Source organism: Phaenicophaeus curvirostris, chromosome 4 (assembly GCF_032191515.1).
Source record: "Phaenicophaeus curvirostris isolate KB17595 chromosome 4, BPBGC_Pcur_1.0, whole genome shotgun sequence".
NCBI classification, from domain to species: domain Eukaryota; kingdom Metazoa; phylum Chordata; class Aves; order Cuculiformes; family Cuculidae; genus Phaenicophaeus; species Phaenicophaeus curvirostris.
The window spans coordinates 37,860,881-37,885,778 of record NC_091395.1 but is presented as its reverse complement, the minus strand read 5'-3'; the positions used below and the strand labels follow the sequence as shown (position 1 = coordinate 37,885,778).

At 37.3% G+C, this 24,898-nt stretch overlaps 1 protein-coding gene across 3 annotated transcripts in view; it reads left to right on the top strand.

Moving 5' to 3' along the window:
* Window positions 1-24,898, top strand: part of KLHL2 (kelch like family member 2) — a 63,827-nt gene that overhangs the window by 748 nt on the left and 38,181 nt on the right. Inside the window, exons 1-4 of one of the 3 annotated variants that reach the window (XM_069855807.1) lie at window positions 703-721; window positions 1,752-1,877; window positions 6,244-6,350; window positions 10,861-10,982. In XM_069855807.1, the coding sequence (XP_069711908.1) occupies window positions 1,840-1,877; window positions 6,244-6,350; window positions 10,861-10,982 (267 nt within the window). In that variant the 5' untranslated portion in view covers window positions 703-721; window positions 1,752-1,839. Of the gene's footprint in view, window positions 1-702; window positions 722-1,751; window positions 1,878-6,243; window positions 6,351-10,860; window positions 10,983-24,898 lie in introns of those variants that run through there. The other 2 variants (XM_069855806.1, XM_069855808.1) reach the window with 2 other exon arrangements.

The window sequence follows — 24,898 nt, the reverse complement described above, 5'->3', positions numbered from 1 at the left end:
AAGGCGTATGACTGACAGTTTTGTAAGGTTCATTACCTTAAAACTAAGTCATCCTTTGTGACAAACGAATGAAACTGAGCAGGTGAACTTACTCTTCATAGGAGCTCCTCCATCTATCCAGGTCACTTGGCAGCTTTTGACAGGCACCTCTTAGTGCTTTTTTTCTTTGCAGATCTGTTAGTGATGTGTATATAGTCTGTGATTGTATACACGTATGTACACGTTGCAGTCTGATGCATTGCTTTGGGATGTAAGAAAATGCCATAGAATAATTGTGTTTTTCTTGGGCTTGATGAGTCAGAGTTATAATTAAAAGCTGGGTCTCTTCCTCATGGTTAGGTTTTGGTGTTTTGAATGTTTCCTGAAGTTACTACAGTGTAGAAAGTTGGTCATAGTTTTGAGTTCTGTAGATGGACTTTACTTTTTTAGCCGTTATTTTGTAGACTTTCTTTATTCCCTTGTTGCTTGATGCAGTTTTGCTTCACAATTTTGTAGCTAGTTTTGGAATAATGAAAAGTAGAGCCAAATATTTTGCTTTGCTTGTTGTTGTAGTGCACAGAATATAGAGTTGTAGGTTAAAATCTTATACTAATTGTCCTTGATTTTTTCTTTTAAGCTTCTTTAGGCACGCCCAAGTAAAAAGTTTTAGGATTGTAGAAGAGAGGCTGGAATTCCGGGAGTCAATGCATACATTCAATTTGACTGTTCTTATCTAAAGTGAGTAAGATTGGGTTTTTATTTGAAATTAGCTCTTGGATGTACCAGGGTCAGTTGCTCTCTGACTTTGCTTATTTCCAGCTCAGAGGTTCAGGAATATAGTTATAGTAGTGTAGGTGAAAGCATAATTGATGCTAAAACGTATGGAAACGTAACTGATTTTCGGGACAATGGTGTAACTTTCCTTGTAAGAATAACATAGTGATTGTAAACAAACATCTTATTGACTTGGCATGAAAAAAACGCTTGTTGCTTGGACAGCTCTAGTGACTGAAAGGTATACATAGTTGTTTTTGTACAGAAAATAGTGTCTGTGGAATTTGGGTTTTTCTTACAGAAAAGTAATTGTAATGATTTTTCACACTGCTTAGTTTTTTTCTCTTGTTAATTTGGGTGGGGGCTTGAGAATAAGAAAAATGAAGAGGCTGGTCACTTAGGCTTCTCAAAACAGTGAGTAGATCTGCAAAACTATCCGTTTTTTCCTCATACTCACCCGTGTCTCGTGCTGTTGCTAGGGAAAACCTGGACAGTTACAGCAGTCATCCTCTCAGATGAACTGGGAGCTGTGTGAACCCAGTAAGGGAGGGCCTTGTGGAAAGTCAGAGAGTGGCTTCTATCTCTCAAGCGATGAAGGTGTTGAGAGACTGGGGTGATGTCTGGTGTGTTTTGCCATTGATCTATGTAGGCACCAAGCTAAAAGTTCCCAAACCTCTGCTTCTCCCTTCACTTTAGACCTTACTGGAAATGTTCTGGGGGCATTGTCTTCATGTTCTCTTTAGGGGAGATTGTTAGCTCTGAGCGCCTCTATCAGCCTCAGTAATGTTGGTCACCAAGTTATCATTTCCTCGGGAATTCTACCTGCTCCCCTCTACACTGTTGGTAATAGGCAAATCAAAATTGCTTGGGGTAAAGATAAGCTGTAGTGCAAATCTTCTCTTCCTTCCCAAGATGAAGGTGGAGAAAGTAAGAGTGACAGAACTGGAGATCAGACAGAAGTATTAACTCTTCTCATTTTTTTTCCTCATTCTTTCCAGATGTACCAAACTTTGCCATCAGAAGCCCTTGGATCTGAAAGATGATAACACTGAAATTCACTGTCCTGTTACAGTAAATCCATGGCACATGAAGAAAGCTTTTAAAGTTATGAATGAATTAAGAAGGTATTACTTCACTGTTTACATCTGTCTGCAGTCCATCATATATTTTTACTTTATTTGTATTTATTAGATTAATAATAGTTTATTTATTAAGAACATGCAATTCCAGAAGTGTATCTGCTGAGGAGGATTAAAAATATACAATGAAGTGATAGCTGAATCATAGTCACGCAATGATAGCTGTAATGCATATAATACGTTTTTGTCCTTCATAAGTTAATCAAAACTAAGCAATTACAGCTACTGATCCTGTGCTGTATGTTTTTGATCCTGGATAGATGAAAAGTGACTTTTTAGTTTAGCCTAAGGCTCTTTGTAAGCCTGTTGCTGATTTTTGTGGTGGGCTGCAAACTGGAAAAATGCCAAAATTTTCTAGTCCGGAGACATAGGTCACAGTCTAACAAATGTAAATCAACTGACAGTGTGCTTTATTTTCACCGTTATCTTTTGCTTGCCCTGGGAGAAATTGATGAACTCCCAAATCAAATGTTTAAAGTAACTTTTCTCAATAAAGGCTTCTAAGACCTTGAGTAATGTACTACCATCAGTTTCAGCAAAACTGGGGAACTAGTGCTGATGCTGTTCTTAGCTCCCATATTTGATTTTTTGATTTAAGCAAGTAGGTGAGATGGTGTTGAAAACTGTGACAGCTGGTAATTAGAGCTCACAACTGAGCTCTGATAATTAGAACTCTCAACTATCACTGACAGTAATTCAGCTTTATAACTAACAGCAACAATGGAGAAATAAAATAAATAAAATGGTTCTCTAGCATAGACAGTATGGGTGTGTGTGAAAATCCTCTAGTCTTTTATTATTTTCCATATAAGATTGAAAACTGGGAGACTTCACCTGAAAAAAAAAAAAAAGCAGCTGATTCCCTGTTAAAGCATAGCTCTGCCTTTGATCTTTGCTGTTACATGTGGCTAAATCTTAAATGCGATGGTAGATCCTGTGATCAGGTCAATGTATGTATGTGGCCATGATGATTTGTATTGGAAGACTGAAGAAAATCTTATGCTGACTATAAATGACTTAAATCCAGCTCAAAGACTCCCATAGTCTGAGGATCCTGGGATAAGAGCAGAGACTATTCTACTATGCTAACAACCTAATTACCCTATGCTGGAAGGACTGGTCCTTGTTGCTTCACTTTACTTACTCCCTTGGCTTTTTCATGGACCCCAGTAACCAAATTCGGTGCCTCAGGAGTGTAATAGGGCCTGACTAGAGCCAGTAGCTATGACTTTCTAAACAATGTGCAAGAGTTTAGATGAAGAAACAATTTCACAGAAAGTGAATGAATCTTAGAACAGTTTCAGAAGTCAGAAACCTTTTCTACATTTTGTTGTGTTGCAAATAAAATATACGTGGTCTTCCAGCAGAGTGCATTGTTGAAGCCTATGGATCATTTTCAGAATATACTTAAGTTTCCATGGTTACTTAAATTTGAATTGCTGTAGGAGCAATTTGAGCAATTTTAAACCTGTATAAATAGTTAAAGTTGGAACAGGATCAGTGCTGTGCAAACCTTAACTGTATTTCTTATTTAAGAAGGTAGTTGGTACAGCAATGTTGACTGTTTAGGCTGAGTACAGCTTTTAAAATTATAAGTGCTAATTATAAGTGCTCAGATTATAAACACAGTTGCATTTATTTATTTGAAACAATAAATTTAATATTAAATGTTTCAGACTTCAATACTATATATGAAGACCTAATGTTAATTGTATTTTTGATTTTATTGACTGTTTTTGAAGGGCTTTTTTTTCTCACTTCTTTTTATTAGTTTAGCACAAAGAGGTATTTGCCAGAGGCATACTCTCCAGAAAATGGATAACTAGTGAAGAAATTGTCTATTTACGTATCTAAAATGCATTGTGTTTTAGAATGCTTAAGTCTACGAGTTTATATTACATTTTTGGCTGCTATCAAGTTGCCTGATTCTGCTAGCTCCTAAGAGTTTTTCTGTGCCTACAAATTTTGACAGGTTTGAGTAATTTTGTCCTTGGTAGTTTTTGTCATTTCATTAGTCACCATCACCTCAACACTGAGTCAGAAAGATCATTAGGATAGCTAATTAGTTCTTGACATATGAAGAAATTGCCCTCTGATGCCTATCTTTCCTCTTCGTTATAGTTTTCTTCTTTAACAATGGAGTTTAACCTTACCTGTTTTTGTTAAAATTGTGGTTATTGTAAACAGGATTTACCAAAATCTTTTGAAGGTGTGAGTAATGACCTTTCTGTGTATAAACCAATGAAGAATAAACTGCTAGCTGGTAAACTGTTACTGTTGTTAAATTTATACTTTTTTGCCCCCCTCTGCCTTGAGATTTTTCTCATTTGCTTTACCAGGATGGTGTACGCTCTTCCGTTCATTGAGTTGCTCTGTACAAGCAAATTGTTACAATATTGCTCCAGAACACAAGCTTTTTTTAAAATACATTGATGTGCCCTCATGGGCTGTGGAAGCCACGAGATGCTTGGAGTAGAGTACATGTTTAAGTTTATAAGCTTGTTCCGTTATTTAGTAGCTTATTTATCATGTCAGCTTTGTAATAACACAAGGCATGTTCATTCACCTAATGCGGTTCCAGACTAGAGATGTGTCTGGGCTATATCTGTATACGTGCAGTGTAATTAGTTAGCTGGAGTTTTGCATTCATCTAATTCTGTTGCTTCTGGCTTCAGAGTTATCTTTGCCAATTTTGTGAAGCTAAGCATAAAACCATTTGTTCCTGCTGTCATAAGTGCAGATGTCTGAAAAAGTGGGGTGTCTGAAACTGAAAGCTGCATTTAAGAGGTTGATCAGGTTTTGTATCATGTAATGGTTATTCTCAAGCTCCTCTGGATTTTGTTTGATCTGGGTATGGTCATTACCTTATGAGACATATCTCTTTTTGACAATAACCATATTGCAGGCTGAACTTATGAGGGTTAGACAGTTGCTATAGATATTAAGAGCTAAAAGAGGGAATAATATTTTAAGTCCAGGACTGCAATATGGTTCCAAAGGTTAATTGTGGCCTCCAAATATTTTGGTGTGTGGTCTCTGCAAAGCCTTCTTACTTGAGGCTGTGCTCAAAGGAATTGGATGATTGCAGAGGCTGAGAAATTATGGTGTTTTCTTGGGACTGGGGTATCTGGGCAGTCTGAGAACTCGGGCTGTCTGCTTGAGCAAAATGCAACTCACCCTAGTCTTTACTACAACTCTGCATGGTAGTCGCAAATTATCAGAAAATCTGCTGTCTAACTGCAGTATGTATTCAGGAAAAGTAAAAATTTATCTTTTTAAAAGTGCTGAGAACAGAGATCAGTGGCTTGACATACAGCTCTAGCTCCATCCCTAAGAGATATGTTCTGTTAAGTAGTACTTTTTCCTCTTCCATGTGTTGCCTTGGCTTGAATTTTTTTTGATTGTATGCTACTAGTACAGGGACAGTGCTAGCATAAGGAGGAAATAAAAGGCAACCGTGACCGGCAATTTAAATGCTGGGAAATTGCAGTCTGTTGGTGTTGTGCTGGATTATTTTTTTTTATTTGTTTCTACCTTCACCCCCTTTCCATCTAGAAAATTGGATTATAAAGAGAACGCAGGGTGGTGGGTTTAACTGGAAGAGCTATATTCAGTTGCTGTAAACTGCATTGGAAACACCTGTATTATAAATGATTGAGACGCTACATTTTGCAACAAAAGAGGGGGGAAATATATATAATAGTTGCAAAGGATAAGAATGGAGGAGCAAGTAATGAAGATAAAAAGTCAGGCAAGATATGAAGTTAACTATAATAAATTCTAAACTAGTCCAAGTAGATAAAAATGCTTGTGTTGTGTGTATGGTCTGTGTATGAAAATGTTTGGAAAACAGTAAATATAGAGATGAACAAGTAGTGATTTTAAACAATTAAGTAGGCATGAGCTTCCAGTGTAGTGCAACACAGACATCACAAATGAAGATTGGATTTTTGTTATCTGTAAAGTAATATTTCTTACCTCAGTCTTTAAGGGTTTGTGTATATCAAATTCTTTTTCTTATCACAGTCACTCAAAGAGGCCCAGACTTCCAGTGAGAAGATTTATAAACTGAGCTGTTAAAAATTTTGGTTATTCGGTGCAGAAAACAGCTATGCAAGAAAACACAATTCAATTATTTGAGTTTTAGAAAGTTCTGTGTACCCAAGTACCATACCACCTGTAATCTGACTGAATAATAGCCGCATGGTTGTGTAATGCATTTAAAAACAATGCTTCATCAACATTGTCTGCCTGCCTCTTTTGAGGGTGTGGGAAAAGAAATTGTGATATTATTTGTTTTTGTGTTTTAGTTCACTTATGTGAAATTGCCTTCTCTGATATTTCTAAATAGTCAAAACTTGCTGTGTGATGTGACGATAGTAGCTGAAGACATGGAAATTGCAGCGCATAGAGTTGTGCTAGCCGCCTGCAGCCCCTACTTCCATGCCATGTTTACAGGTACCAAATGTTTCAATGTTTTCTGTGTTCTAATGCAACCATATAAAGCACAAAATTAAAATGACTTTTGCTTTTTAGTGTCTCATTTAATTTTTAAGTAAGCCAATGGGAGCATTTGGGTTTCTTAATGGTTTTTTTTTTCAATGTAAGAACATGCTAGCAACTTAATGCTTTGTTAGCATGATGAATGCTTTAAAAAGTCACCTTCATTTGAACAAATTTATATGTTAAGTAAGCTGAGAATTGTAGAGTTGTTATATCCTTTAAGATTCTAGTAATCTTACTTGTGCAAAAAAAGGTTAAAATAACTTTCATGTCAATTTTTGAGTAAATTATGTCCTTTAGCAACTACTGCTGCTACGTTTTTCAGATCCCAAGTACTCTAGGCTGTTAGTAGATGTGAAAGCTTTCTGTGGCTTTGGCAGCGTGTAGCTGGAGTGCATGTTTTGATATTTTTAGGGTAATTCTCTGTGACAGATGTACTCTGCATCATTGTCACAGCTTTTCTGTGCAGGCTTGATTCTGCCTCTGCTTGCTCCATGCTGGCCAAGTTACTGCAGGCTTGCAAGGCTAAGATAGGTTCAGGTTCATAGGAGCCTCCAGCTGAATTCTTGTGCTCTGGGTTTATTTCCATAATGATTATAAATAACATTAAAAACATGTGAAATTCAGTGTCTAAGTTGAGAATGCTACTACATGCATGTTGAAATTAGCTTCTGAAGTTTTGCTTGTTCATTCTCGAATCTTGTGCCAGTTTGGTAGCTAATGTTGGCTGAAATGACAAGAATTCTCTGCAATGTATTGCTTCTGACCACCAGCTGAGGTGGAGGCAGAAATGTGACTCTTGGCCTTCCAGTATATAAGCAAACTGGAGTTTTAATAACTTCAGCTGTAGGTAACTGGAAGATTTATGAAATTTGAAATACTTTTGTGTCCTAGGGAAGCAGCTGGTTGTTCTTGATTTTATGTTCAAGTATTTTTGACAGCAAGAAAGCTAGAAATATAGTTGCTACTAACAGCAACAATGTTTTAAAGCTGTGTGTAAAATTAAATGTGTGTTCATCTAGTAGTTCTTGAAGTTTGCATTTGTGGTTGAGACAAACGTTGCAGATGACTGATACATTCTTTCTTAATTTTTACTCTTTCTTTAAAGTTGGAATGAAAACAGCTGTTTCTACAGTTCCTTTCCATCACCTTAGTAACAGAGATCGCAAGCCTCTTACATTATTTCTGTATTAAAATTTACTGTTGTCTGTCACACTCAAAATATTCTCTACTCAGACTATTAGTTTTATGTTATACTTTGTGGCAGACAAGACATTTCTGCTTGACCTGACTGCCCTTTCTGTGGGAAGTTTGACTTGTTAGGAATACCAGTGCAGTGGAGTCCATAGCAGCTCTTCAGATGAAATTGCTGAAATCTTGGTCCTTTCCTTGCTTCAGTCCCTTTTAAAAATTTTTGCTTGTTTTATGTTTTTAAATGTAGGTGATCATTGACCCCCAGTGGTGCAGGAGGTGGGAATGCTTACCTGAGTAATGGGTGGAAAGTGTTTAACCCATACATCTGTGGCAACATTTGTGTAGTTGAACTAAATTGTTGAGAGTTCAGCTATGGCTATGAGATTTATCAGTAGGCTTTATACTACTATCATAGGCTGTTTTCAGCAGGGCCCACCTGTAGTATTGGTGCATTTCGGCACATCTTCGTGGGAGAAAATCCTGAGGTTCGTTGTAACTGTTATGTCTGTTAACCCTGCAATTCAAATTTCTCAAATTTCCCTCTGCAAATCAAATAAGCGAATTTGATCCCTTAACCAGCTACGACCGAATAGAAAAGTGTATTCCTCCATCCAGAATAAAAAGGTGACTGAAAAGATAGTAAAAGAATTGCACTTGATGCTTCAGTGTTACTTCTTGACTAGAAATTAGAAGCTTATATCAAGATGCATGTTTGCAGGTTACTCCATCTTTCTCCGAGTCATTAGATACTGACTGCTGTGACAGCTGGGATATGGCATGCTTGTGGGTTTGGGTTTTTTTTCCTCTGTTTGCACTTCTAATGGTAGAGGTAGCCCTATTAAATATCCAGAAAGAAAAAGTTACTGCTTACAAAATTTAGTACTGTGTGGAGTGTGGGATTAAACATCTGGGACTATGTTACTAGGGATAGTTCTTCCTTCTGTATGCAGTGGAATTATTTAGAAAAATGTATTGTCTTCTGAATTAAATACACCTAAGTGTTTGGAGGAAGGGATTATGAAACATCGGTGAAGGGACACTTCAGTGGTTGTAGGGTTTGGCTTGGGGTAAGAATGACCCCAGTTTTCATTTTCTCTTCTGCAGTGGCAGTTACCCTTAGGAAATTACCTGTTCTCTTTGCTTCTGTTCTCTGTTTGTAAAATTCTAAAAAAACCTCAAAAAACCAAATGAAACCAACACAAGCCAACCCCCCACCCCCACCCAAAAAAGCTTTCCTTACATTATTTATGAGGAACCATATGAAGGTTTTTACATAATATTTTAGGGACTTTAATTCAGCTGGTGCTGTAGCTGCCTCCTGCTTGGGAAGTTGGACCAGCTCACAGCTTTCCTGTCTATTAACGATATATTTTCCTGTCACTGACAACTTCTGTGGTGCAACTTCCCAGTCATGAACTGAGTTGTTCATTGGGTTGAAGTCTAGACTGAGACCTCCTGGTGAGTGAATCTATAGTTTCCAGTATATGGTCTGTCCGACAAGTCTGGATCACAGGAGGACTCATATAGAGTCATGGTAAGACTGCATGTCTGTTTAGAATGAAAGGTAGAATCAAGTCTATTTCATTTTTTTTGGGTTTTTGGGTTTTTTTTTGTCAGAATCTGGGCTCTGTTGTTAAACAGAGAGAATGCCTATCCATGGCTCCAGAAGACTTGACACAAAATCTGAAAACAGAACTAATGTGCTTGCAGAATATCAAATGCTGCCCTCCCACACATATGATTTTCCCAAAGGACCACCTCCACAGTAGCTTGCATAATAAATAACTTGCAGCATGCATGCTCTGAAGATCAATAGGTTTAATCTGTGTCAAACTAGAAATGGAAACTTAGTATACAGGGCCCTGCAGAGAACATACTGCAATCATCCTTCAAAGGTGTAGGGAAAGATTTTGGAAGAGCAGGTGAAAAGAGAAAGTTTGGGGCAGGGAGGGGGCTCAACTTTGCTGGTTTTGATATGGTTCTTAATGAGTTTTCCGGAATATTGGTGAACTACGTAACTGCTGTTATGTAGTAGTACATTGCTGTAGATAGTCTTCTGTACTTCCTGCCATTTAAAGGGTTGGTTTAAAATGCCATCCCTCAAAAAAAGGCATGAATAACAATAAATTTCTCAGTGACAATCAATTTGCCAAATGCGCTGGTGGGTAAAGTGCATTGCTTGGCACCAGTCCTGGACATCACAGGGTAAAAAACAGTGAAAATACTTATGTACTTCGTAAGGAGATATCGGCAATGATAAGCATCTTCTGATTCACTTCCCCATCCGTTCTGCTTCTGGTTTTGTTGATGTTGAATTTATTACCTCATCAATACTCTTATCTCTGGATGCCTGAAAGAAAGAAATAAGAATACATCCAATACAGAATAATGAGAAATGGATGTATCCAGAGGTTGGGATATACTTTTCCAAAGTCAAAGTTGATGTATCAATCAACATAACAAGGGTAATTTGCTTCCCACTACAAGTCAATACAAAAAGGGTTAGAGGTCTGAGATAACCACATGTGTGTTTGGTGATCATGGAGAAAGTTATAGTCGTTACTTCAAAATATATCTATGGGCAATTATTTTAGATATAAACAAAATGTTATATTTTGATAAACTTCATATTTTAGAAGGCAGAAGGTATTTTGCAGGCCTTTCAGTGAAGATCAGTTGTGGCATATGGCTAGTATGTCAGCCTCCATAAAATGAGATCCAGCAAGTTTTTGCTTGCTTACCACTTTGTCTTAGCTTGAGTTTAAACTGTTAAATCAGATCTGTAACAGAGATGAAATTGCTAAAGGAATAATAAGTAGGCAAGCAAGGAAACATGTATGTTAATTCTTCTGTGGGGATAAAATTTTTCTTGTTTAGATAAAATGATTCCAGACTGCATTTGGTATGCTTCTTTGATTAAGTAGTTAATAAAGCTAGAGTATTTTAATAGCTTGCTTTGGCTGCAAAATGTTTTTTGTATGCATTTGAAGAGTTTTATTTAGATCTGGTAATATTTTCCTGATTTTTTTACACTGGAGAAAATAGGTCACCTGAAGTAAGTGTTAACCCAGTTAGCATTCATGTGGTAGTAACAACAGTGTCTTCCCTTCTCATTGGACTATGGAAGGAAAGTGTATTATTTGAGTTGTTTTTCTGTCACAACTGATAGTACACAAAAGGTTCTGCTGCTGGTAGGAGAGCAATTACTGTTCAAGTTTTATGTATGTGCTGTATTTTTGTCTAATTTACCTGACTAATAAACTGTTTGCAGGTGAGATGAGTGAAAGCCGAGCAAAGAGAGTTCGGATAAAGGAAGTCGATGGCTGGACTCTAAGGATGCTTATTGATTATATTTACACTGCTGAAATTCAAGTTACAGAAGAAAATGTGCAGGTAGGAGTGAGAATTTTTTCTGCAACAAAAGAGATATAATATGCAGAGTAATTTATTTTATCAGTGTGGTTTAACGCTTATGTGGGAAATCTCATCTCCAAACTGCAGTTTTTTCAGAACTTGTACTTACAAAGCAAGTAGTCATATTTAATTTCTGGGTCAAATTCAAAGATGATTGAAGTAAATGAAGAGTCAGTAGACTTTAATGGGCTTTGCAACCAAACCTTATGTAATAAAATAAAATAGATGGTCTGCTGTGCCTAAAATTAAGGCTGACAGCCACCTCTATAACACCCCCTCTCTGATACTTTAGTGCAATTTGCATAAACAAAGTAGATTTGTTCCTAAATGTGAAGCATGTTCTCCAGTTAAGCCATTCTGTTTGAGTATTGTTTTTTTCTACTAACCTGCAGAATAAAGTACTTGGTCCTGCTCAGCCTCTGTACCTTGCCAGTGGCCAGTTATGCAGAAATTTTTAGCTACTACTGTTGTTTTTTAAAATCATCCAGTATCTAGCATGAAGGTTTTGCCCATCCCACACAGAGCTGATTAGTTTTTCTAATCAGCAGTATTGTAAGCGGAAAGAAACTTCAGTTAGAATAAACCAAGAACAAGCTTAGGAAACATAGCTTCCTGCCCTTAGTATTTTATAACCGCAGTCCTGAAGATGGGCAGAGTAGATTTTCTTTCCACTGTCTTTTGAGATTTGGCATATAAGTTAGGTAAGTTTAAAACAAGTTGCATAATAGGCGATGTATTTAATTGTCTTGGTTTCTTCTGGCTCCTATGCCCTGTTTCTGCTTTTCCCCAATGCCAGGTTACTAACAGTTATTTTGCTGCTTCTGCAAAGGATAAAACCACGCTGCTGTATTTGGCATTAAAAGCTTGTGTTGCAGTTGCATATTCTGAAATTGTCTTTATTGGGTGTTAGGTTGAAATTAATAGCTTCTTATTGGTGCTGACTCCAATGGGGTCACTGCTAGTTTTAGCTATGCTTGATTGAAGGCCTAGAATATCACCAACTTGAAACAAAATATCCTGCTGCTGTACGTTCCATATCTTCAGCTGTACCACAGGTCTTTAAATTCTACAAGGTTTTCTTGTCAGCTGCTTCTTAAAGGAGTTGTTTACTTCTAGTCTGATGATAGGTGTTCATAGTGACAAAACTGTCTGAAAATATGTTGTATCTTGCCACATCGCTGTGTCACTGTGGAAGACCTTGGACAAAATCCAAAGGTGTCAGAGATTCCCTAGAAGATCTCCTTTTGCTTGGTCGTGCTGGCTTTTCGTCCTTAAGGCAGAATATTCTGTCTTGCTGACACACCTGAGTGACCTTAATGTTATACTTTTGATGCGTAATAGCAGATTGGACTTAACAGGCAACCTATTGTGTTTTGGCTGTAGGTCCCGCCTAGGAGGATGCGTTTTAGCCCATCATTGGCAATGTTAACTTTTCTATGTTTATGGGGAGGAAAAGTCAGTGCTATATTTCTTCTTTGTGCAGGACTTGGTAAAGGCCAGATAGCTCCAGTTTTAAAGCACTTGAGTCTGATAGGGCTTTCATCTACACAGCCCCAGATTATCTGTCTGAAGGTATTTCTGATGTTGGTATATCTGAAGGTATATTGGGATAGTAAAAGAAGTAATGTGGTGTGATATTAAAGTTTGTGATTACTTGAGTACTGAGGATACAATCTGGCTTTTAAGTGGATTTAGACTTTTTACAATACAGTCACACTTTAATGTTGATACTGAATATATTTGTAGTGTGACTGTCAGTTTCATCCTTTTCGCTTTATTACTACTAGATATAGAATCATAGAATCAAAGAATGGTTTGGGCTGTAAGGGACCTTAAAGGTCATCTAATTCCAACCTCCCCTGCCATTGGCAGGGACATGTCCCACTAGATCAGGCTGCTCAAGGCCCCATCCAGCCTGGCCTTGAACACTTCCATGGAGGGGGCATCTGCAACTTCCCTGAGCAACCTGTTCCAGGGCCTCACCACCCTCATCATGAAGAATTTCTTCCTAGTGTCTAATCTAAATCTTCTCCGTTCCAATTTAAAGCCATTCCCCCATGTCCTGTCACTACGCACCCTTGTAAAAAGTCTCTCCCCGGACTCAAATGCAAATAAACACTATGTAGTCTTTACTTGCATTGTGGCAGAAGGAAACACTATGGATAAAAATAAATACACTGGTGTAAATCCTTTTCCTTAAGCTTGAAACCAAGGTGGGAAAATTGTTACTGTGAATTTCTGAAAACTTTGAAACCTAATACAGACTGTCAGACCTCAGTTAAAACTGTATTCTCTCTATAAACATGTTGCATGCTCTTGGTATTAATTCTAGGTCTTAATTTCATGTCTATATGACAGGAATAAGTATCACTAGAAGGTATCCTGAGATTTTGGTAATGGTTAAGAATTTGTCTTGTAGGAATATAGAACCTTGAAGACCTAAGGTACCATGCAATATTGTCTTTTTTTTTTTTTTTAATGTTTGGGCTAATGTACTAAACTGGAGCTTCAGCTTCAAGGTATCTGATTATGTTTCTTATTCAGATACCCTTCATTGGATTTCAAGTGCATTATTTTGTTTCTACAGGTTATACACAGTATTGAATTACTTACTAGTATGTGATACAATGTTTGAAAAAATCTTGAGTACTTCTTTTTGAAGTAATGTGTAATTGCTAATCCATTGGTATTAAAATAGCTACATTTATAATTAGTTTTTAATAAGTATCAAGTGGTATAGCCAAGATTGCTGGTCTTTCTCAAGGTGCAGGCTAACCATGAGCTTCTTTAATTAATATTTTACTTGAGCTAGATATGGGCAGGAGATTCCTCCCTTATTGTGCCTTTGCAACTTCTGAGTAAGAGCCATTCATTTCTGCTCCCCACTGTTGCATTCTCACTTGTCTGTTTGCAGGTGGGGCTGGGATGCAGGTAGCAAAGTCAGGGGTAATCAACAATTGAGGAGAAAACCATACTCATTTAGTGCATACAACGTCAAAATGGTAGGTCCTCAGCACTGGTTATTACTACATTAGTGAAATACAAAAGAACATTCGTTCTTTTCTTCAGCTCTTGATTCAATAGGTTTCTCCCAGCCCCCAACAGTAAGACAGCTGGTATATCAATGTGTACATTTGTGGGGTTTTTTTTTTAGTTGTGTTTGTCCTTCATTTAGAATGGGTTATTTTATCATTCATCTGTAATGGCACTCACTTTGCAAAAAGCTATACCAGTGTTTGTCATATTTACATATTATGTCACGTTTTCCTCTGCTCTCTATTCTCTGCTCTTCCTTCTTCTTTTCTTTTTTATAAAGGAAATTAAATGTCAGATTTAATGCAGTATCACTTTTTTATGTTTTAAAAGGGGAACATCAAAGTTAATATTTTCAGAGGGCAAATCAACTTTCTTGCACATCAGTTTTTTTCAATTTCCATAGAGCTATTAACTACACTCAGTGTACAATGTGGGAGAGTTAGTTACTATAAGAAGCTCATGCGTGAGTAACTCTCCCACACTATGCGTATGCATTTCAGCATGTATTTAGTCAGCTGTATACCTAAGGCCTCTAGTGAGCATAAATATATTGGGGAAGAAATTCCTGCAGTGGTTTGTGGACCGTGGATTTATGGGCTTCAGAGATCAGGCTATTACAGGCTGAGTGTGATGTGATTGGGGTAAACATGGGATAAAGTTGGCTGTGTGCCTTTCTGATTCCCTGCCACAGTTCTTTGTTCCTGTAGTTGTGCTGATACAAGTATTTGCTGGTATAAACCAGATCACTAAATGTACATACAAACATCCCACAACACTCCTTTTCCAGCCCTCCCTCACCCAGTAGTCTGGGTTAGTGTATTGAAGTGTGGGAACATACACCTGTGTTGGGAGGGGATGTTTCCCTCCTGCCTGGAGATAATATTACTGGTAGTAATGTTGTAATGTCCAACATTTTGGACATTACAATAAACATGGTATCTTGCTTTTGAACAGGAAGTGTGCACAAGAGATAGGAGAAGAAAAAAATCAAACACAATGATATTTTTATAAAGCTCTTCCTAGCATATTTTTCCCTTTAAAGAATTTTGTTAGGTACAACCAAAGCAAACTCAAAAATCTAAACAGAATTCTTTTTAAAATATATCAGTTTCTTTGTTCATTTTCTTAAATGATTCAAGAACAATTTTTGCATACTGATAAGCATATTATTAACACATGAGCACACAATATGGGTGTATCTTTCCTTTGTGATGCTTATGGTTTATGCATGGACTGCTATCTAAAATATTACAGATGCTTCTGTGTGTATGGTGTCATGGGCATAAGAGTTGACAGCACTCTTGACTTGAGGTGCCGTCCAAACAGAGCCTGAAAAAGCAGCTGATTTCTCTAAGAAATCTTCAAAAAAAAAAAAATAGATTCTGATGTTTTCCAAACTTTCTACTAAGGCAGTCCTCCTACAGTACAATACTTGGTAATATGGGCTTTGACTATTTGTGCTGCAACTTACGACTTGTAGGGTCTGCTGGCTGAATAACTTTACAGGGTTGTTATATCCTGAAAAGCCCTCTGGTTGGAAAAGGAATGGATACGTCATGCTAAAACCCAGAGAAATCCCATGGCTTATGAAAGCAGGCATATGCTTTTCAGGATGGTCAGCTTCTGAATTTTGTTTGCAGTGTGACCCGCAAATGGTTGGATAGTCAAGTCTGTGAGGGTATGTTAAAGGAGCACAAAGGAAGAAAGTTACATGGAGTACTATGAAAGATAATTGTTATTGAACTCAAGTGAAACGGTGGTTGCATGTATCTAGGCTTGGCAGAGTATCTTTAATTTGACATTGGAAACTTTATAACAAGGTATGTAGTTTGTTCCAGTTCCCTTAGTAGGTTTTCTAGTTAAGAATACAATATCTGACTTAAATCTTCTTTGGTCTGTACTAGACCAATTTCGGGTACTTCCTTTTGCTGTTTTGTAAAGCAACTTGATGCTAGTTTTGCTGTAGCACTCTTAAGTGTTGAAAGACTCTTCTCATTCATATAATTTAATTTTTTTCTTTTAGACTGAGTGTGGTAGACTTTTCTTTGGAGGCAAAGCTTTCTGAATCTTTTACGATTGTTTTTGCTTTTCTAGACTCTATTTCACCTATATCTACTTTTTTAACGTGATGGCAAAAATTAGACCCAGTAATCTATTGAAGCCTTGTTAATGCAGACTAGAATGAAATTATTATCCTGTGAGTAAAATACAGGGCTTATTACTTTGTCATTGGGTGGGCTTTTTTTTCCAGTAACAGCACTGATTCCAGCAGTCACTTTCTTTTTATGCCACTGGAGAGAGAGAGAGAGAGAGAGAGAGAATGAGAACATGAAAGTGATCATAATGCACTGGGAGAAGGGATGTGTGCTACCTCTTAATTTTGATAAATACCAATTTGAGAGATTTATTGTAAGTATTTATGCTTATTAGCATAATATTTCTCGTAGACCATAAATGGATGTGTGCAAGTTTTAAACATGTTTGAAAGAAATGTGTAGAATGTCTTTTGAAGGTGTTGCACGGAATAGGATGCAGAAGAATGAATAATCCAGACTTGTTTCTGTTGAGGAGAAAAAAACCCAGCAAACCACCAAGGAGTAGATATTAGTTCCAATAAAATCTACTAAAAATGTGGACCATCAACAATAAGAGGTCTGTGTAGGGTCTATGTTTGCCGTGCCTCAACTTTACTGGATACTAACTGAAAGGCAAAAATAAAATTCTGTGCAGCATGTAATGTTCCTTATTTGTTCTGCTGAGCACTAGGGTAAGCTCAGATCAAAAAATTCAGAATAAGTTGTGTTATATTTAGAAGTGGTCTGCCTATGATGCATCGTGTGCAGTCTTATGTGGGTGGGACATGTGAAATGACCTCTGTTTAAGGCTTCCAGTTTCTTCTGAAACTTTTATTATCAAAATAGCAGATTTGGTAACAAAGTTGGTGGTGTTTTTTTTTTTTCTTCTCTTATGCCTCCCGTGGTGGTTTCAGATTCCCTCCTTCAGTACCCTTTCCAATGAGTGATGGGTATACCAGTTTACAGGAATTTAATTAAAAGACGGTTTAGGATCATGATGGAATTACCAGTTTAATAACTTAATACAGCAGCAGCTGCCTGGGTGTGCTTCTAGCTTGAAGAAATAATAAAATGACTTATTATAAGCCAGTTTCTAAGACTTGTAGCTTTACTTGGTATTTGCCGCAGTCTTTAAGCACTTACATGATCAAATTATTATGGCTTAAATTCCAGTAATCTTCAGAGCCATAGTGTCTTTGTAGTTGAGCTGAGAGTCAAAGTACTCCTAGGAATATTTTGATGCTTGCCAGGCTTTATCCTCAAAAGAAATATTTTGTGTATACAAACTGATGACTAAACTATCAGTCTTTGTGTGAGTTAGCGACACTGTCATATGTAAAATGCCTAAGCGTGTTTTTTGAAACTAGCTTCATTTTAGATACCTAACTTGGAATGTTTTCCAAGAGTTTCTGAAGCCTACCAGTAAATAAATAATACTCTTGAACACTCACTGAAGAGCGTCTCTTTTCCCTTATTTGATCAAAACATGTCCCTAAACTTTCATAAGTATATATTTGGTTTTCTCATAAACATTGGAAATTTTCTGATTTAAATGGTGTAGACTTTTCTTTTGTAGAACCAAAGGCTGACTATCCTTTACAAATGATTTGGCAGAGTAAAGAGAGAGTTAATTTTAGTACTTAAACAGAGACATATATTCTGTGTCATGGAAGTATGCCTGCTGCTGTGTAAGTGGGTGGGAGAGATAAAAGAAATATTTATTCAACTGAAATGAATGCTGTGAAATTTTCACTGAATCTTATCATACAGTAGGTTCTGTTTTAAATATAACATCTTATATATTTTATATATACATATAAAAAATTACTTTGAGACAAAGTAATGCTGAAATTGCTTCTTGGAGAACTTGGCCTATGAAAGAGATGTCTGAAAAATTTGATTTAGGAACCTAAAAAGGGCAGGAAGGGACTAAGTTTGGTCTTGATGTATTTGCAGATGTGCCTCTCTAGGAATGTCTTCCTTAAGGACTTTTTGATAATCAGGAAAAGTGAAACTGGTTAAATGAAATTATATCTTAAAAAGAGAGTGCTAAGTAGGCTGGATCTAGGCAATTGCAGCCCTATTGGTCATTAATTGGTGATTAACACCTTTCAGGTCACTAAGAGACTGAAAGATAACTAATATAGGTCCAATGCCTCCCTAGCCTTTCACCCTGTCAAAATGCAGGGCTCCTTAAGAAGAGTTTATCCTGAATTAACAGCAATTGCTGAATGGTTTTCAAATAGACTAGTTTGCTAGCCAGTACAGTTTGACAGTATGGGTAATTATAGCAACTTTCTTGGCTAGAAACAGTCACAATCCTTCTAGCAGATGCAGGTAACTTATTAAAAGTACTACTGCCGTACCACAGGTTAAATTTGGTGTATCTTAATTTTGCAGGCTGGTTGTTGATAAAGGCCTTTTGTTTACTTTCATTTGGTTCTACTTACTGACTTCCCATTGAAGTCTTTGCCATATTATTTATTAATTGAATAGAAGTTTTGAGTTCCTAGAAGCATGTTTTAAGCTAGTGCGGTTTCCCCCCCGCAGTTCTTTGTACAGCTGTCCTCATGCATCTTCACAGTACCTGGACAGCCACTTCTTAGAACTTTTTCATCGTGGTTTAGTTTCTGATGTCTTTCCATGGCTGCTTGCATTTTGGTGATGGAGACAGAATCTTGGGCTATGTAAGTATCCTTCTGGGCTGGCTTCTTACTTATAAAAAAGAAAGAAGCCAGATAATACCCATGCTATTGAATGCAACAGTGATGCTTCTTTTTTTTCGTTGGCTTCTGGAGAACATTTTCTTGGAGTGAATGACTGAGTTGCTTTTCTTACTGTCCCTAAAGACGTGGAGCAGTATTGCTCTGATTTCTCTGTCAATAGCTGCAGTAGATTTTTTTTTTTTATGAAAATAATTCTGACTTTACATTAAAGCGTATAGATTTAATTGACCACATCTTTGAGCTGCAGTCTATGAATTTCTTTCCTATGATTTAAGTTTAACTTGCCAGAAACTCTCAGCAAGGTGTCGTGGTGCAGCACATAGTTTTTTAGACAGAATCTTAGGCCAAATATTCATTAAACCTGTGCTGTTCACATAATTTTATTTTTCTGAGCTGATATTGAATTCTGATATCCAAATCTCCTGTGAGCCTAACTTTTTGGACAGATTTGGCTGTGACAAATGAAATCTTGTTTTTATGTTTTGACCTGTTAAGACTTGATAATCACAGTCATATCTGCCCCTGCGACAAGTACATGTGTATCAATTTTTTTTCTAGCTCAAAGACCAAGTGTTAAACCATATACCTGGGCTCTTTATTACTTCTGTGAGATTCTGTAGGTGGAGGATAATTTGTCAAGATATGACAAATGAATTACAGGCACATCATTTCTCATAAGTTAAATGCAGGTTGTACGGTGACAGCTGCTTTAATTTTTAGATGAAATACCATTGTCAAAAATGAGTAATTAACACTGTTGTCTGTGACTGCTGCTTGAAGTATTGGACCATGCACTTAGAATTGGGGTTAAAATTTAGGAATGCCCCTATAAAATCTTTCTTCTATGACTTAAGTGTGTCAAGACGTTTGAAGACCACATGGTGCATCCCAGCATGTGGAGCCATGCAACTTTACTAGTGATTCTCTTTCGCTGCAGCTCACAGATTATGCGATTGTGAGACTGTTTCAGGAAGGGAGGGCAGAGACAGGTCAAAAGACAGCTGTATTGTAGAGGTCTGAAGGACAGAGGGTATCTTGACTGATGCTTTCACCTTTCTAATTGATGTGACAGCTATAGTTTTCCTTTAGTTATATGCTGTGTGATAGTTCTTGTAAAATGTTTGCAGACAGCTCCCTCCGTTCCCCCATAGTATATGACAAGTAAGATGTTAATTACTGAACCCTGAGGTGACAGGTTACACCATGCTTGATTTTGAGGGAATTAAAGTATTTGTCTTGACCTTTGACTCTCTCATCTTTCACATCTTCCACCAGTGGGTGTTTGCTGGACTTGGCTTGGTCCTGAAACCTAGAAGACTTTCTTATGTTTTCAACCATCATGCTTCACCCTAGCATCATGTTTTACGCTGCCTTCAAACCTAGAACCTTCTGTCCATAAACTAATTTTTTTTTCCCCTTGCAGTTTCAAGTAATCAAACTAATACTTTGAAAGCATTTTTTCTTTACAAGAAGTATTTTATGTAATAGAGATACTGAGTGTCAAAAGCTATGAGTAGTTTGTGATCTTATTTCCCTGACACAGATATTATTAAAGATTTAGGAGGAGATTGAGTTCTTTATTGGATCACCTCATAGAGCTGTATAAATAAATAAGCTTTTGGTCTTACTGCTCATCTCCATTGTGACTACTAAATTCTGGAAGTTCTCACAAATACTGCAGTCGTATCCAGAGTCATTCAATTTAAAATGTTTTCTAAAACTAGCTCATTGTAATGGCTTCATTATTAAAACTAAATTAAAAACATTGGTTAATCCTGATGTGTGTTGAAATCTCTCTTTACATGGTAATCCAAACTTTCATTTATATTTTTTATGCCAGAATGATATTAGGGGCTTGCTGATGCTGGAGAGAGGTACTAAAATCCAAGCTGACGTAAGTTTCATTACAAGCTCTACTCATGGAAACATTTAAGTCTTACTGGGCACAAATTTAGTGTTGGGCTGAGCAGCCTTACATTTGCTGAAAGAGTATCAGTTAAGTACCACTGTGCTTTGCTATTGTACATATTTTGTGTTAAGCCCCAAGCAACCACCTGGTTACCTCTTTTGACCCACTTTTTTTTTTCTGTATTTGTGACAGCAGCTTTGAGGATTTTAATAACAATTAATATGTGGCTTAGCTGGAGGAGAGGCAGTGACACACTTTTTCATTTTATGTACATTTTAAGACATGTCAGGCAGTGGTGAATGATCTAATTTTTACAGTGAAATAATCCTACTATGCTTTCTTCATTTGCTTATATATGCCTGCCTGTCAGGAAAGCAAGTGTAGGAGGGAAGGGAAAAGAGGAGTGTGATCTTTCTACAGGCAGATTTTATTACCAATACAAGCTTCATTAATTTGTGCTTTAAATGACTAAGCTTTGCATAAAAGAGCTGCTGACCAAAATACTAAGCAAACAGCTTTGTGGGGAAACTTATATTTTACTTTCAGTCAGTTTTTAATGCATATTGAGTAGTATGTATTTTTCTCTACATTTTTTTTCCCCCCTCATAGCTTGTCTTTTATGACTTTGGCTATTATGCATGTGCAAAGTAGAAACTGCCTTGGTTATGGAGTGTGATATGCTCTGCAGAATAGATATGGTTACTATATTGTCACTCCCCTTTCTATGTTTGTTTTTCTTAAGACTGAGAAACTTTTTTTTCTTTAGTTGAAGTTTTATTCCAGAGCTTGCATCTGCCTGATAAGACATTATAGTCCTGCATGATAGCCCTGCTAAAAGATTTCCTTTTCTTATTTGGCTTGCTTGGTAACGTGTGACAAAAGAAGATTGCACTGTGTGTTTAACATGAGGAAAGTGTTAGGAATTGCTGAATCTGGTAACCTGATAACAGCAAAGCAGCTGCAACTGTGTTCCCAAGCTCCAGCTGGTAGTGAGGCTGAGCATGTATTTCCAGTAGGTACATACACAATCACATGTATATGCACACATCAAGCAGCCAGCCATGCAGATCAGTGCAGACAGAAACACTCAGCTGTCATCTCCATTCAATCTTGAGGGGGATATCCTCCTAAAAAGTCTCTTGTGCATATCTGTTTAACACCTTGATTTGCTTTGTGATACTAGACCTCGAGCAGACCTTCCCATATTATGTTTTAAGCTAAGCTGAATAAAGATAGTTCATACTTCTTCATTTATGGATTAAATTCTCTGTGTTTTCACCTTGTTTATAGATGGTTGGATGAAGTTCCAGGAGGTAGGTAGCACAAGGAGTTTGTAAAGAAGGCAACTGCACAGCTATAGCTTTGGTTAAGGCAGAGAGAAAAATGGTGGTAGGAGAAAGAGCTGTTGCATAGGTATGACAGCTACTCTTTTCTGAGGTATTCACATTTTTACGTGCCTGCCTTTTTTTTCTTCTTTCCCTTTTCTGAAGTTACCTTTCTGCTATTTCTGTGTGTCCTCCCAAGTAATGCTTTATTTGTATTTTGCTGGCATTTTCCAGCCAAGGAAACTCTTTATGAAACCGCCCCCCCCCCCCCCCCCCCCCCCCCCCGCTTTTTTTCCTTTGGTCTTGCTGGATGGGGGACCCCAGGACTTTGTAAAGAAAACTGGGTAGGCAGAAGGATATGAGCCTTGTAAGAATGAAAAGATACCTGAATGGAAATTCAAACTGTTGTATACCAGCCTTTAGGTGCTAAAGAAAATTATGTGAAGAAAAAATAGGCACAAGAGTGAGCACTAGAGATAGATTAATCTAAAATGTGGATTTAAAGGTATGAGGAGTGAATTAAAGTTGTCCCGAGGCTGTCAAAGACTGTCTTGGATTATCAAGTGTGTATGGGACGCAAAGTCTTGAACCTCTTCTGGAGAGAGACTGAGGTCTTATGGACTGAATCACAGATTTTTCCCTATCTCAATCTTAGTTCCTTCAGAAGATGTTTTGGGGGGAGTGTGTTAAAAAAACACTTTTCTGCTTATTTGGAAGAGAGACTTCTGGGCAAAGGCGGTGAAGAGGCTTGTAGCTTGTCTGAGTCAGCATGATCTAAGCAAGAGCCAAGGAATGAATCAGAAACCCATGGAGGAGGTGATGGGGTGAGACAGGTGGGGTTGAGGCAGGAGTGCACTGTAGAAGACATACCGATCTGTAATGCTGCGCTTCAGAAGCATGTGATTCTGGTTATTGTGGGAGGTGAATGGGAAGTCACTGGGGGATTTAAACAGGCATGTTTAATTTCAATGATAAAAAGAATAAAACACTTTTACTCAGCACTGCAGCTCTAAATTTAACAGCTGTTCATTTCCTGCATATTGTTTCTTTAATGAGTGATACAGAAGAGCATGTAGGCTGCCAGAGCAAGGTGCCAAAAACTAATTAAGGTAGAAAGTCCCAGTTATGCCAACAGACTGTGCAAGGTTCATCCTCAGGTAGGGGGATTAGATAAAGGGTCAAAAGATGAGGTGCTGGAGCAAATGAATATCAGATCACTAGGGCAAATAGGATATTATAGACATGTATTTAAAAATGATACTTGCGTACCCATAAAGAAGAAACTTTTAAAGTTAGATGGCTGATGCTGTATCAAAATGTTATATTCTCTATCTGACTATTCCTTCTAGTTGTAGTAAATCAGTAGGATGTCACTAGTGATATTTAGTATTGGAGAGGCTGTCAAGGATTTTTTTTTTTTCCTTGGTATCAGGTAACATAAGGTAAGTTCAAGCTTTCTGTATGCTTTAGAATTCCATTTGAGTTGTGTATAGCTCCTAAAAACCTCCTGTAATTCTTTGAGTGGTTCAGAAATAACCATATCAAAGGCTTTTGAAAGTCAAGTTATAGTTATAGACCCTCCTAAACTGTCACATGATGAGCAATAAATAGATCAAAAATCCTTAGGAAGCACAGGAACAAACAGGAATAAATAGTTGGTTTTCACTGTATCAAAATGGTTGTAATGTGTCACAAGCTTCCAAAGAAGGATGGAATTTCTTTACTTTTGAAAAGTAGGTAGCAAGAGATATAGGTGCTAAAATTGTTTAAGGATCTTTTTTTCAGGACCAGACAGAAATAGGAAATTTCACTGCTTTCTAGCTAAGCTAGATGTCAGGCGAGCATGATCACAGAACAAATTTAATGTTGGAAAGTGTAAAGTAATGCATGAAAAGAAAAATCTGAATTACTCATACATATTGCTGTTTTACATTAACAGCTTTTATAGAATAGAATAACATACTGTATTCACCTTAGAAAAACTACTCATTGTGAAAAAGTGGCTTTAGAAAGGAGTGTAAAAAATGGCACTGCAGCATCTGTATGTCATTGTATAAATCTACGTTCTCACCTGTAACACTATGCTGGATGGTCTAAAATATGACAAGAATAGCATGCTTTGGGGAAAGGCTTAGAGCTGTTAAAGGCATAGAAAAGCTATCATTAGAGAGAGAGAGAATTCAGGCCTTTTTAGGTTGACTGAGAGATGACTAAAGAAGGACTCTATTTTCCTCCAATATATCTTTATTTAATATATCTTTATTTCAAAGACTCCATAGACCCCTTTTAAGGGTCAGAGGGTTATTTGGTTATGCTGAAAGATAATAAGCTTTTCTTTAGGATACCTACAGAGAGTAGCACACAAACATATGTGTGCATATGTGTAATTGTAGATATTAGGCATCCATTCTTTAAGTGTATTGAATAGAGCATGTCACTGCAAAATGCATGAGAGGTGAGCAGTGTGTTTTTCTAGGTGTACTTGTTAGTTTGGAAAGGATTATCTGTGAACTTTGGGTTACCATTAGATAGACTGTGTTTCAAAGTGTAAGGTTTACCTCCCTAATTAGGTGAGAACATATTGACATCCAGGTCTGGGCTGGGTTCACCTGCTCTACTTTCCTCCATCCTAGGTTTCCTCTTCCCCTTTTCCTTGGAAGGGGTGAAGACAGAGGAAGGGATGGTGCTGATAGAAGCAGAGCAGTCCTTTGAAGCTTCATTTCAGCAAATACTGTGTTTAACCATGTACTGGAGAAGGGAATTATGTCTCAAGCCAGCTGCCAAACTTCCTTCCAGTGTGGCTGAGACTGTTGAAGGTCCTTAG